The 14,338-nt window shown below is 45.0% G+C and overlaps 1 protein-coding gene across 1 annotated transcript in view; it reads left to right on the forward strand.

Annotated features, from left to right (window-relative positions):
• Positions 1 to 2,218: 2,218 nt before the first annotated feature.
• OLFML1 (olfactomedin like 1) overlaps positions 2,219 to 14,338 on the forward strand; it is a 35,378-nt gene continuing 23,258 nt past the window's right edge. Inside the window, exons 1-2 of the mRNA XM_086955880.1 lie at positions 2,219 to 2,679; positions 9,749 to 10,037. Of these exons, the coding sequence (XP_086812006.1) occupies positions 2,557 to 2,679; positions 9,749 to 10,037 (412 nt within the window). The 5' untranslated portion in view covers positions 2,219 to 2,556. The remainder of the gene's footprint in view (positions 2,680 to 9,748; positions 10,038 to 14,338) is intronic.

The raw sequence follows: 14,338 nt of genomic DNA on the forward strand, positions 1-14,338 counted from the left end.
TCTGTCTGTCCCCGGATCTGTTCGGTCTGATTGTCCTCAGGTTCTGCCTTCCTTGGCTGGATCTTTTTGCCTCGGAGGATTCCGCCCTTCTTCCTCTGTTTTGCAGCATCATTCCCTCTCCGTTGGCGTTGGCCACTGATGCGTTGTCGAATCCATGGTTGAGTGGTCTGCGATTTGCCTTCCCTCCATTTGCCTTAATTCCGAAGGTCCTCCAGAAGATTCGGTTGGATCGGGCGGAGGTTCTCCTGGTGGTTCCGGAATGGTCTCAGCAGTCTTCCCCCTTCTGCTGACCTTTTCTGTTTGCCCTCATTGGAGGTTTCCCCTGTCTCCCTCTCCCCTGCGGGCTCCTCTTCTCGGGATTGCCTCCCTGCGACGCCTCCGGCTGGGGGCTTGGCACTTCAGAGGTTGAGTTTGCTGGGTCTGGGTTGCTCGGTGGAGGTTGCCCAATGTCTCCAGCTTTCTCGGCGTCCTTCCACCTTGAAGTCGTATGCCCGTCACTGGAAGAATTTCTCCTCCTGGTGTCTTGGGAGGGGTCTGTCTTCTGCCTCCTGTGAGGCAGTGAGGGTGTTGGACTTTTTGCGGGATGGTTTCGTCTTGGGGCTTGTGGTTTCTTCACTGCGGGCGCAATAGGCTGCCTTTCTTGCTTTTCGGGGTTCATCTGTTTCCTCTGTCTCCCCATTGGTGGCTCGCCTTCTGAGGAGTTTCTTGATTCAGCGTCCTGTCTCTCGTTCTCCTGTGCCTCCTTGGGATCTTCCCTTGGTTCTGCGGGCTTTGACTGTTCCTCCTTTGGAACCTTTGGACTCCGTGGCCCTGAAATTCCTTTCTGCTAAGGTTATTTTCCTCATGGCCATTAATTCTGGGCGGAGGGTTGGTAAAATTGGGGCTCTGATGGTTCCTCCCCCCTTTTTGCGCTTTTGCGCTGACAAGTTCATTCTCTGTCTGAGTCAGTTCTTTCTTCCTAAGGTGGTGTCTTCTTTTCACTGTCGGGAGGATATTATTCTCCCGGTGTTTTTTCCAGCTCCTGCCTCTCCTGAGGAGGGGCTCCTCCATTCGTTGGATGTGCTGAGGGCTCTCTGCATCTACTTGGAGCGTACGGCTGGTTTCCGTAAGGTTGATTCCTTATTTGTCACCTATGGCCTCTCGGGGCTGGGGCTCAGGCCTTCTTTGTCCACCTTGTCTTGTTGGGTCAGGGGCACTGTGGTTTCTGCTTACGATTCTGCCCACTGTCCTCTGCCTTCTTCTGTTAAGGTCGGTCGACTAGGAGCGTTTCGTCCTCCTGGGCCATGTTCAAAGGGGCCTCCTTGAGGGACATTTGCAATGCTGCCACATGGGCTTCTCCCCATACTTTAATTTCCCATTATCGGCTTCAGTTGGGGATGGCGGCCTCTGCTGCCTTTGGGACTCATGCCCTGTCTGCGGTACATGATTTGTGATGTGTACTCTTTTTCTGTTTGATTAAAATGGACCTGTTTTCCTCGCACTTTTTGGTCTGTTTTTTTCTTACAATCACTGTGTGCTTGGGTATGGGCTCACTTGTAAGGAATGGGACGGGGAGACAGGACGAGGAGGTAATGCCCAGTTACTCACCGGTAATATCCATTACTCCGAGTCCTGGTCTCCTCGTCCCATTCCCGAGCCCTTCCCTCCCTCCCTGGTTTGGGTTTTCTTTGGGTGATTGTCTGTTTCGTTCTGGTTTTCTTTGGCATTCTCAGGAGGTTCTGAGGCTGCACTTCCCCCTTTATTGTCACGTGATAGTGACGCGACCTTGGGGGAAGTGCAAACTGCTCAGTTAGGCTAAAGGTTTCTGTGGAGCAGACTAGCTGCTCACTTGTAAGGAATGGGACGGGGGGGGTGGTGGTGGGGGGACCAGGACTCGGAGTAATGGATATTACCGGTGAGTAACCGGGCATTACTCTGGTGATGCAAGTCAGAATGAAGTGCAGCTAGAGGCAATATTCTCCTTTAAAAACATATACTGATACATGAATTGCTGCTTCACTGGACTCGAATAAAACGCTTAAAAAGGTGTTTCTGATAGAGCATTTTTCAATGAAATTGTGCGTCCATTTCACTTTTAGAAATAACATCTTTAAATAATGTTAGCATTGCGCTCCTATGACATGTTTACTACTCGAAGACTTGGCCATCTTCCCTCGCTGGCTTCTGTCCTTACTTTCAGTTTCCACACAAAAGAACGTTGTCAGTCGAAGAAGGACCCGTACAGTAGAGCCTGTGATCAACCTGGCGGTATTTGTGCACATGTGGCTGACGTCTGGTTGCTCACGGCTAACACATCTGGAAGTAATCACTCCCATACACACTGGAGGGAGGTTTTCTGCCTAAGGAACAAAGCACATCTTACTTGGGGATTTCAAGAGCTTTCAAAACACTTTGATACCGGCAGGATTTGGTCATGAGACACTTTAAAAAACACTTGCTATTTTAACTTCGACGTGGCAAGGCAAGGCTGATTTTTATGTAGTTCTATCTCGAGGGTGACCTTGTGCTTCACAAACGTTGTTACTTAGATGTATCTTGGAGAAACCTCAAGGAACGATGGAAAGTCTCCGTTCAGCTTTTCTTGCTGTTTTCATCATGACTATCATCGCACACAACCTCTGTGCGGCGCAAGACGAGGACATGATTCACTACATTGAAAGGCGCTTTCTGACTTTGGAGGTAAGTTCTGCTCTCTCTGATATTGACTACAGTACGATGCATGCAATGTGCCTTTCTAGACCTGCTCCGTGTGCTCAACATAGGAGAAATACGGTAATCGCCATAAGAACTTTAAGATGTGTATAGAAGACGTTGCATAATGTGTATCACTGTTCAATCAGAAGCCTGTGTTCATGAAAATGTTTTTGTAATAAAGTACCATATTACTAGCAAAGGATCCGATTTAAAATATCCCACCAAACATAGAAGTAGGTTATTCTTAATGAACTGTAGTAAAATATCAAAGCAGCACTGACTAGATTTCGACCTGATTTGCGGAATGTATCTCCACAGTTAACAATCAACACTTTGAAAATGTCCTATAATGAGCGTTTTATGCTGCTTTTGTTATATCATGATACACTAAATGAATCTGTATGGATTGGCTTCAAATAATACTTAATTGCTACGTAATTGCAATGATGGGTTATTGAATAAGAATGAAGCAAAAGTTTAAGAGACAGTACAGTGAACAGTAAAGTCCAATTAATAATTACCTGCCTGTTCATTTGGGAAGCATTTGAGTGATTATGTAATACGCCAAATCCTGTCACATATGAAAAGGAAATTCTCAGCTTAGTCTCGTAAACAGTGTCTCTGGCAATATGTAATATGAATGTTAAATCACATCAGGAAAATTATCACTGTAATTTATAAAAAAAAAGATGTTGCCTTTAGATTAGCACATGTGCAAGTGATCTACTCATTCTTCATAAGTCAAAAAGAACCCTTTTTAAAAATAGAAAGAGCATAAGATGGCTGAACACCGTGCCTTGAGACCCTCGCGGGTGAGTAGTTGCGCTACATAAACCATGATTGATTGAATGATTGACAACAAGTCTTCAACTGAGGCTCCGGACCCCCTGTGTATTCCTGAGGCATAAATGCAAATGTAAAGTATTTATATAGCGCACTTCTACCGGAGGCCTCGTAGCGCTGTATTCATACCGCTGTGGAACCCATCCTGGCTTTCCTGTGAAATGTCCACTCCTGGGCACCCCCAAGTTGAAGCCAGGAATCCACGGCACTGCTGGGGCTGTTGTGGAGATTAAGCAAGCTATTGCCCAGAGTCACAGAGTGGGACCCATGATTAGACTAGGCACCGAGGCAAGAATTATCAGGTCCAGGGAGATTGAGTCCAAGAGCTGCCGAGGCGGGAATTGAACCCTGGTCCTGGGCCAGACCTCTGCATCAGGGTCTGCTGCTCTAACCATTGAGCCACGCTTCTACATAGTGTAGCTCCCTACCTCTGTAGCGAATCTTCTTTGTATGCAGGGCCAGACTGGCCATAGCGGCACCGGACAATCCCCTGGTGCGCCGCACGGGTGAGGGCCGTTTTTGTTACAGGACCAATCGGCCCTGCACCAAAATCAGCCGAAAACCGGCCCGGGCTAAGAGCTTGGCGGCACCTCCAACCCCAACCCCATCCCCCCCACCCCACCCCTGGGGGGGGTAGGGGTAGCCAAGCACTTTGTCAGAGGCGGTTGTGGTTCCCAGTCCGGCCCTGTTTGTATGTCAGGGGCTCAAGGAGGCAGAGGCCCCCCCACCAGAGTTATCTCGAGCAATTTGCGCTTCCTTAGATGGACGAGGCCTGTTGAGCCTTGACTAGCATGATAGCGCCTAGAACATGTGCTTTAAAATGTAGCATCACTGAGGCAAAACCTGCCTTCGCTTCAGAAATGAAACACTGCATTTGAAAAGTGACACCAAATTTTGTGACACTTTTATTTAGTAATTTGTGTAAACCCATGTACATGTAATTCCTAGCTTGATTTAGATGTGTTTATTTAGATTTGTTATCACTATGAAAATGTGACTTGAATGTGTGAAAACTGTTAAATGTGCATTAGTAGAAAATAATTTGTATTAGAACTAGCACAACATTTTATAATGTAGAGAAAACAGAAACCACTTTAAATTAGTTTTTGCTCTTGGAAAGTTTCTGTGGACCTTAAGATAAGCAAAGGAATTTCTCTCCCTGTGAAGAGAACAGCTGCATAATTTATAGTTGTGACCTTGTCTGAGCTGTATCTCTGTAGTTGCTGGAAGGTTTAAACAAAGCCTTTTTTTAAATTTAATTCTTTGCTATAGTGAGACTAAAAAACATACCTTATTTAATAAATGCATTAATGTTACTTTTAAGGTTTCTTTTTTAATTAAAAGGTACTTTTGCAGCTCATGTATGTGTTTAGTTAAAAATAATGTGTTTTTATTAGAAGGTTAGTAGATTACATTATATTAAATAAAATGCAGAATGTGCTGTGGAAAGGACTTTCGCCTGCCTATCTGATAAGATGGCATATGCAGAACATGTTCCTAGTTTAGGAGTTTCAAAGCACTTGCAGACTTCTTGCAGAGACCTTTGTGAGAGGCAGAAGCTTTAGAGATGAGAGGGCTGCAGAGGAGTTTCAGACTCCAACACAGAAATGAAGGGAAGAGGGCAGAAGTGATTTGCAGATGCAGTGAAGGAGAGGACAGACCTTGATGGAGAGCCAACTGAGAGCAGACGTAGGCAGATTAGATGTAGTTTTAGTTCCATTCTGACTTTTATTAAGATACCTAGCTTTAAGCCGTGAATGATTGGCTTTGTCAAGGCTTATTTGTTTTATGCTTAAATGTCCTTGATTTCTCTTTATGGGAGATTCTGCAATTATTAATGATTGACCTAGCTTTATGCTATCACTCACTCTTGCACTGTATTTCTTTAACTCTTCTTGAGTTATGACATCATTTGTGCCTCACTGTCTTAGACAGGGAATGCTTCTTTATGGAACGCTTGTGTGGAAATTATTATGCTTGTACTAACTTACATTTTCTATTTTCAATTCTGTAACCTGATTGATATCTGACTAATGAATGAAGAGTCAGAGAACCTTAAATTTTGATTGGAAAATAAATCCCTTTTAACCCGTTCTATGCTCATGACGGAGCCGCTCCGTCATGAGCCTCGGTTGAGCTGTGCTCATGACGGAGCGGTTCCGTCATGGCCTGCGCTGGACGTTCCATTGAGCGGGGCGGGCCATGACGGAACCGCTCCATCACGAGCACAGCTCAACCGCGGCTCGTGACGGAGCGGCTCCGTCACGAGCATGCGAGCGCCGCTCGGCCGCCCCACCCCCTTAGCGCTGCGGCGGAATTCCCGCCGCAGCGAAGGGGTTAAACTACTCAAAACTCTCTTTATTGACAAAAATGTTTATTTGCATTTGTAATTGCTCATGTTTATGTAGGAGCTTCCTGGTCATAAACGGTGGCAAAGATCTATCGACCTTAAGCTGAAACCAGGTTAACAGTAATCAGAGGTAATGGTCCCACATTTCTTAGATTTTCCAAAGCGAGATTACTGTGGGATTTTTGCTGAATCAGGAATGGCTCTCTTAAAATTGCAGCCAGGCAGCACTAGAGTAGGAATGGGGCCCTAAGACTTTCAGAGCGTCGCTTCTGGATTGACCGGACAGGAGCAGCAAATCTCTGCTTTGGATCCCCTAAACAGGGCTTGATTGACCTGGAGAGTTAGCCCTGCCTAATTATTCGTGGGGAGATTCATGCGAGCCCCTCATCGATCCACCAGATCTGAACACGCCGGACATGGATAATGAGGCCTGGAGAGGATGTACAGCCTACTGTGAGGGCAGAGTGAGACCTACACACAGTTTCTCTCACCAGTCGGCATGGCTGGCCCCATAGCTGTGGGAACCTGGTTTGGGAATAAGGGCAAACTGGACTCTCCCTTCACAGGCAACCTCTGTAGCTGTACAATGGGAGGAGATAGTGCGTAAAAGACATCCTAGCAAACAAAAATGATATGTTGGATTGGGACTCTATGATGGAGGTCCATAGGAGGTTAGGAATTGGAGCCAAGTTCCTGCAGTGGGTAGCACTGTTATATTCACACCCTACCGCACAAGTGTGTATGGGTATGTCTCAAGCAGTTAGGGGGGTTGAGTGGGGGACCAGACAGGAGTTCCTGCTCTCCTCACTACTGTTAACGGTGGCAGTGGAGCCACTGGCCATTGTGGAGCATGAGGTTAGGGAGCACTATGCATATGATGTCACTATATGCCAATGATATCCTTCTTTATTTAACGCATCCTCAACATTCAATCCCAAAGCTACTTGAAGAACTTCAGACATTTTGGAAGGTGTCTGGCTGTGTTAACCAGGGTAAGTCATTATTGTTCCCCTTTCAAAGGCTGTCCCCTGTTTCGGTGGTGGTGCTTCCGCAAGTGGAAATTCAGTGGGAGATGGATAAGTTCTGCTTTTTTGGGGAATCTAGGTGGCGGACAAGCTCCAGCGGCAGTGGCTTATATAGTGCATAGTTGAGAGGAGGGACTCCGGGCTTCTATGCACTTTTGAAATACCCTACCCTTGTCTAAAATTGGTGGAGTAGTGGTTGCTAAAATGGTGTTCCTTTTACGATGTCTATATGTACTGCGGAACTCCCTAAGTCCAGTACCAAGTACTGTGTTTCAGGAGTTGGACAGCCTACCGGTTTCATTGTTGTGAGCGGGAAAAATTAGTGAGGTAAGACGGATGGTACTCAAGCTAGATCCTGAGAAAGGGGAGTTGGGTTTACCAGACCTGTAACTATATTAAATGGCAACTCAGCTCCAGCACGCAGAGCAATAGTGGTTGCATTGGAAAAATTGGGAAAAGAGATTGTTAGCAGTGACTGAGTGGGCAGAGAACCTGCCAGTCTGCTTCAACCGACCACATGTCCTTACATAATACGTCAAGTGACCAAGACATGGGAATCCCTTGGGATGGCTATAGCTGTTATTCACATTGGTCACGGCATGTCCTTGAGAAGATGGAAAGAGAGGGGGTGCACCACGCTGGGTTCTTTTTTTTCCCAGGAAACACCTGTATAACATTTCCGGGGGTGGAGGGGTCATACGGGTGGAAATGGGACAGTTGTTGCAGTTTGCTATATTTACCAGGACTATTCAGGAAATATATGGACTTGGTTCCTTGCAGCTCCAGTAGTGGCACAGACGCTGACAGCCTTACTAGAATGGAGATCCCAGGCAAGGACTGTCTCCAGGTTATATGTGGTGTTACAACAAGACAGGCCGCACCTCGTAATGAAAATGCGACATGGTTGGAAGGCAGACATACAGAAACCATTGACAGACAGAGAATGGGGTCAGGCATACATCCAGTTGAGGGAGGTATCTGGCAAAGCTAGGTTTAAACTGGTGCATTTCCAGATCCTTCATTGCACAAAACTCATACACATGAGGTTCGCAGCATTTACTCCCAACACCCAGGCAAGTTTCTAACAGGCAAACGGGAACAATCTGATTTCCTGCATATGGTATGGATGTGCCCCAAGGTGGTGCATTATTGGGATGAGATTGTAGGTAAACTACGAGAAGTGATAAGGATCCGACTCGAACCAGATGGGTTTATTGGGGCTTGTTCCCTCCCCTAAGGATGGTAAGATGCAGAGGCAATGTGCGCACCTACTGGCCAAAAGGCGGATTGCCATCCATTGGATGGTGAACACATGGCCTACAGTGTTATCATGGATGAGAAACATTGAGGAATGGGCAGTGGTGGAGGAGCATAGAATGAGGGAGATGAGGACTGATGAGAGGAGGATAGTGTGATATGGTCTGACCTGCTTTGCAGCCTGATAGACCCAGAAGGAGATGAGCTGCCCTAAGGAGAGGGGTCGATGTAACGGAGATCCGATGGGGGCTATATCCCTCTCCTGATGGGATGACTTTGAATGATGTAGGGTGATTCTACAAGAGTTCTCTCGCTGAGAAGAGTTAGTTAAGGAGCAAAGGCAGCCATCAGAAAAGCCCCTCCCTCTCCCCTTGGATGAACATGGTTCGGGGGACCCGGAGGATGAGGGCGGAGAAATGGGCACTGCCTTGTGACAACCTCAAATGGACATGTAATCATGAGCATTGGGACTGCAGTTGTTATGGACTTCATTCCGACATTGTTCTTCTGATGTAGGAGGCAGGGTTTGCCTCTATATGCTGTATTTTCGAGTGAATAACACACTAAATAAAGATATTAAACAATATATATATAGAGAGAGAGAACTTGAAAAATATAAGTGAGGTAAAGAAACAGAAGTGGTCAATCTACACTCGGATTCCAGAAAACATGACCTTCGGAGAGTTTCCCTAATTCTTATACACTCTATTATTAATGTTTGTTGACTGACGTACTTCTGCTTCTATGTAGTTAACCACTTGTTCACATTTACGAAAATGAGAACGCAGAGCAGCTGACAATCCTTATCATAATATAATTAAGGTTTTCAAAGTCTCCATATTTTCAAATTATTTGAAGACTTCATTAAAACATCAGTATTCAATCATAAGTTTCTTACTGTCAGTTTAAAGTTCCAAACTATGGGGCAGATGTATGAGGCATTTTACTGGTCGCAAACGACCCACCAGTAAGATGCATATTGCCATGTACAGAAGGTAAAATGCGACTCTGTAACTTGTTACTGAATGACATTTTGCAATTCAGTATTAGGAAGGGGCATGTTTAGGGCATCCCTTCTTAATACTGAATAGAACTTGCATGTATGAATAGTTTGCAACCAGGAATGCAGTCGTAAAACATTCGCAGTTACCACTAACTTCAAGTTGATGGTAACCCATTTGCAAATTGGAAAGGGGTACCTAATGGATCCCTTCCACTTAGTAAATGTGGTAGCAGCATTAAAAAAATATTTCTTTATTTAAAAAGCAATGGGTCGCAAACTGTGACCTACTGCATGAATATTGATGTGGCAGGTCCATTTGCGACCCACTGACAAACACACTGTTGTACATCGCATTTTGCCATTTCCTAATAGCGAATCATTAAAATTCACTATTAGGAAATCGCAAACACGCAATTTAGTACATCTGGCCCTATCTCCAGTAACTACATCACAAACAATGTTGCTGTTAAAGTGCCATGTAAACATCAGTTTAATAGCAATATCATTATTATGGGAAAAACGTTGTTCTCACGAATGCTAATCAATTAAGTATTTTCTTTTGTATTCTGAACCAAGGGCCGCATAGAAAAATGTGATGAAGACTTAAGGCAGTTTGTACAAGAGTTTCGAACTCTTTCAAGGAAGATGATGTCTCACTGGAGGGACCTGAGCATTTCTTCTGCAACTCACACGAGTGAGCTGGAAAATTTATCTGCAAGGGTGGAGAGAGCAGAATGGGACATCGACTATGTAGAATCAGCAAGTTCTTCTAAGCCATGCTTAGAAATGCATCACACATTAGTAGAGGAGCGGCTAAAAGAGGAAGCAGAGGAAAAAAGAAACATTGAACGTAAATTGAATTCAAGTAAGTAATTTAAGGGTCCTCTATCAAATCAATCTAATTATTACACGGTATATGAGTAAACTGTATCCATTAATGAATACTAAGGATAAACAATATTTGATATCGGAGAGATTTTAATGATTTTTATGGAAGCAGTACAAAGATTTCAGGTATGCCTTGATAACATACATTTACATTGAGTTGCCTATATTTAGTCAGTGTAACAAAGTTCGGATGACCAGATAATATTTATTTGTAAGTGAATCTAGAATTCGTTGTACGATGAGTTGTAGTTGACAGAGATGATAAGAACCTGTTGTCTCATGTTGGGATCGTTATTGTAAGTTGATATCAAACTCGGGGTGAGAGTGTTCAGTAATTAAGTAAAATGGAGTAGCAAGAAAACGAAAATACCCCCCACTTTGAACCTAAGCTCTGATGGCACCACTGGCACAAGAATCAATCTGTTCATCCTTTCACCTTTCCATCCACCCACTGATATTAACCATTTCACCTTTGCATTTTCTCATTTGTTCACTTTTTCACCATTCCATCCATCTATTGGCCGTTCCTTCCATCCATCTGTATAGACATCAATCATCTATGCTTGCACTCATCTATACATTCATCTAACTACACATCCATCATTGACTTATCCATCCATTTATAAAGGATTTCATACATGAATTGCTTATTTTGCCCATCCATTCATCCGTACATCATCCATCCTCTATAATTTCCATTTACTTTGCTATCCATCCTTTCAGATTTCTATTGACTATGCCATTCATCCATCCTCTCAAATTTCCAGTTACTCTGCCATCATTTCACGCACACATCCACCCATTCTCTAGGATTTCAATTTTTTCTGTCATCCTTTTTCCTATCCTTTCATTCTTACAGATTTCCATTTACTCTGCTATACATCCATCCATCCTTTCAGACCCCCATTTACTTTGCCATCCGTTCAATTAATCTACCCACCCACCCATCCATCCATTCATCCTCAGATGTCCATTTACTCAGCTATCCTTTCACCCATCAATCCATCCTCAGATTTTCATGTACTCTGCAACTCTTCCATCCATCCATCCATCCATCCATCCATCCATCCATCCATCCATCCATCCATCCATTCCTTTGAGATTTTCATTTACTCTGCCGTCTTTTTGCAGTGGAGGAGGCAGCGGGGAGAGCACTGAGGATGATTTTTCCTGTAGTTCGAAGAGCAGGCCCAGCATTGCAGATAGTTGCCCCTGTAGTTTGAAGATCGAATACGCCTTGCATCTTGCCCCTCATCTGTTGAGAATGTACAAAGACACCATGTCGCTTTGCACATTACCCACTTATTACGTGAAGTGGCCATTATCTCTGTATTGAAACCCAACAATCGAGCCAACAGTCAGGTTCTTAACAACTGCTATTGATGAATAACACTTATAAAATATTGGTGAACCTCATAACAAATCGCATGCTTCTCCTCCTGCTAGATATGATCAGAGCGGACCAGTCAGTCTTTATCACTGGGCACTCCACAGCACATAATCTCCGTACCATGTTTGCTGTCATGTATACCATAGGCCCCCCCAGCTACAAACCACATCCCTGGTGTTGGATTCCCTGGAATGGCTGTATCTATTCCATCTCCTTGTCCATATTTGCCTCAGCCCTCGAAATATAAATCTGATCAAACTACTCTACTCTTCCCCCACTGCGCAATTGAATATCATTGGAGCAATTACCCCTCCTCTACTGGTATCTAGGGCATCAGAGAGGGAAGCCCTCTGTCGCCACTTCTAATTGCTGGTGGCATAGCTGCGCCAACACCACTTACATAGGGGCATTTCCTTCACAGCTACGAGGATTTTGGTGTCGCTGTATGTGGACGACGTGACACTTTACATTCGTGATCCACAGATAAATAGTCCCCCAAATAGCCGAGAAGTGATTTGCTTCAGCTGCTACTCAGGCATCTCAGTCAACTAGTCCAAATCAGTAATCTTCCCACTCACCTCAGAGACAGACCGATTTGAATGAGAGTTCCCATTCCAATGGGTGCCTGGGCCAGTCTTCTATTTGGGGGTCTGACTTAGCATGGATCTGGACAAACTCTGGAGGGCAAACTATGGCAAAATGGTAGACTGGCTGGAGGAGCAGATCCCAATCTGTTCCCAGCTCCATTAATCAGTAGCGGCAGGATTGCCATTGCGAAGATGGTCGTCCTCCCCAAATTCCTACATCAGTTTATAAATCTCCCCATTCCCCTCACTAGACATTTCCTCAGGCAACTTCAATCAAATTCATTGGCTCTGGTGTCGGCAGGCAGGCGGTCTAGAGATGCGTGAGAAACACAGACCCTCCAAAGTCGCAGAGTGGCTTGGGTGCCCTCAAATAAGGAATTATATTTCTGAGGTTCACAGGCCTAATTCCCCCATTTTTGGCTTTATCCCATGGTCTTCCAGCCACATACTGCTGTAGAGCGAGACACTGTGGCCCACTGCTCATTAGCTGCTGATCTCTATTTACCTGCTAGACCTCCACCTGCTGTTACGGACATGGAAGCATGCATCCTGTGGGGTCCTCTATCCCCAAAGCATCCCAATGGCAGGCTATACTCTCTTCAATTTCTGCAAGTTGGAAAGGCATCCCGCTGGAAAGGCATCCCGCTTTGCCCCCCACCTAATTCTCAAGAGATTTGGAGACTAATATTCGGGTGAGTTCTTCATCATTGGATATTGTACAGTCACCAACTCCACACATCACTGCGTACCTTCCACAGATCCTTCCCAAAGCCTCCTAATCACATTGTCTGCACTGGACATGATCCTCACGCCATTATTATCCCGTAGGGTTGTCACCTGCCTTTATGCCATATTGAAAGAGCAGGCCCTGAAGACTGTTCTAAGAGCTCAGTGCTCCTGGGGGATTGACATGCCCCCTCTTCTCAGGGCGGAACAATGGCGACATCCAAAGCCCTCTCCCCCAATGATAGACTTAAAGGAATCAATTTTAACTTTCTTCTCCAAAAATGTCACACATCGGCTCCACTGCAGGGACTGGGCCACCTAGATGAGGTGCGTCGCCTGCAGTGTGCTTCTCTACATGGCTACATTCTTACTCCTCACCTGGAACTGCCACAGCAGGATTCTGGTCGGATGTATTTGCAGCTATAACTTTAAATGCGGGACCAAGCCAGCAAAAGTCGCTCCTGGTTTCCCTACTGGGAAATGTCAAGGAGGTACCCCCTGAGACTAGACAAATGACTGCAATGCTGCTTTTTTAGACAGGCGCAGAGTAGCCATGCACTGAGACAGACTCCAGACCCCCAGACCAAAGTCTGGCTGCAGGATGCATCACACTGCCAGGAGCAATATGCAGCTTATTGGGAACTCATGCCTTCACTATCATGACCCAAATATATTGGGGACCTCTGACCACCTATCTTACACAATGCAATGCAGAGAAGGCTCGCCTCCCAACAACAGACTTGGCAGATCCGGAGGAAACCTGCCCTAAAGTTGAGTCCCCATCCATGTGATTTTAGATACCTTTGAGACGCCTTCAGCCCTGGGAGATCCTTGGATTGTGGCCACAGGAAACACTGATCTAGAATAACCTGCCGCCAGCGTGACCCACACCCAGTGGCATAACCCAGAGCTGCGCAGTGCCTGTCGTCTCGATCCATGTGACACATTTGTGAGTTTTTTCTTTTACCACGATTATGTTTCTTCCCCATCCTTGTATTGTTCCATTTTTGGATGCTGGTAAATTGTTCAATAAAGGAAAAAAACATGATCTGAAGGCTATTATCAGGGACAGTAAAGCATACAACTAGCTGGTCCCTCAAGGAGAAGGGGACCATTGACTTACACACAAGGGTCTCTACTGTTGATCTACTACCAAGAAGGCCTGAAAGAACTTGATATTTTGCAGTAGTCTTGAAAAGATTGTTGAAAAGTCTGTTTCCATTTGAAGCCTTTTACTCCAAGAAGAGTCACCAAAGATGTAAAGTCATTTGGAGCACCAGCACTGAAGTCCAGAACTTTTGCTGTATGTTCTAAAGTTTTGGGCATGTTTGTTCTACACTGATATTTGAAACCAGATCATTTGCTGAACGTGAATGACAGTGTTTTTTGACTAAGCATGTTGTTAAAATGAGGAACTGTTGCATAAACCATTCTTGGAGGAGGCATTGCTTTGACTAAGTGCTAAAGATATTTGTGCTCTGGGCTCCTAGTGGCCAGTTATGACACTGTTGTACCGAATGCCATGCATCAAAAGTGCATTGAATGCAAGAAACATCTAAGTTTCTGTTTGAACAT

This window comes from Lissotriton vulgaris, chromosome 2_1 (genome assembly GCF_964263255.1).
Source record: "Lissotriton vulgaris chromosome 2_1, aLisVul1.2, whole genome shotgun sequence".
NCBI classification, from domain to species: domain Eukaryota; kingdom Metazoa; phylum Chordata; class Amphibia; order Caudata; family Salamandridae; genus Lissotriton; species Lissotriton vulgaris.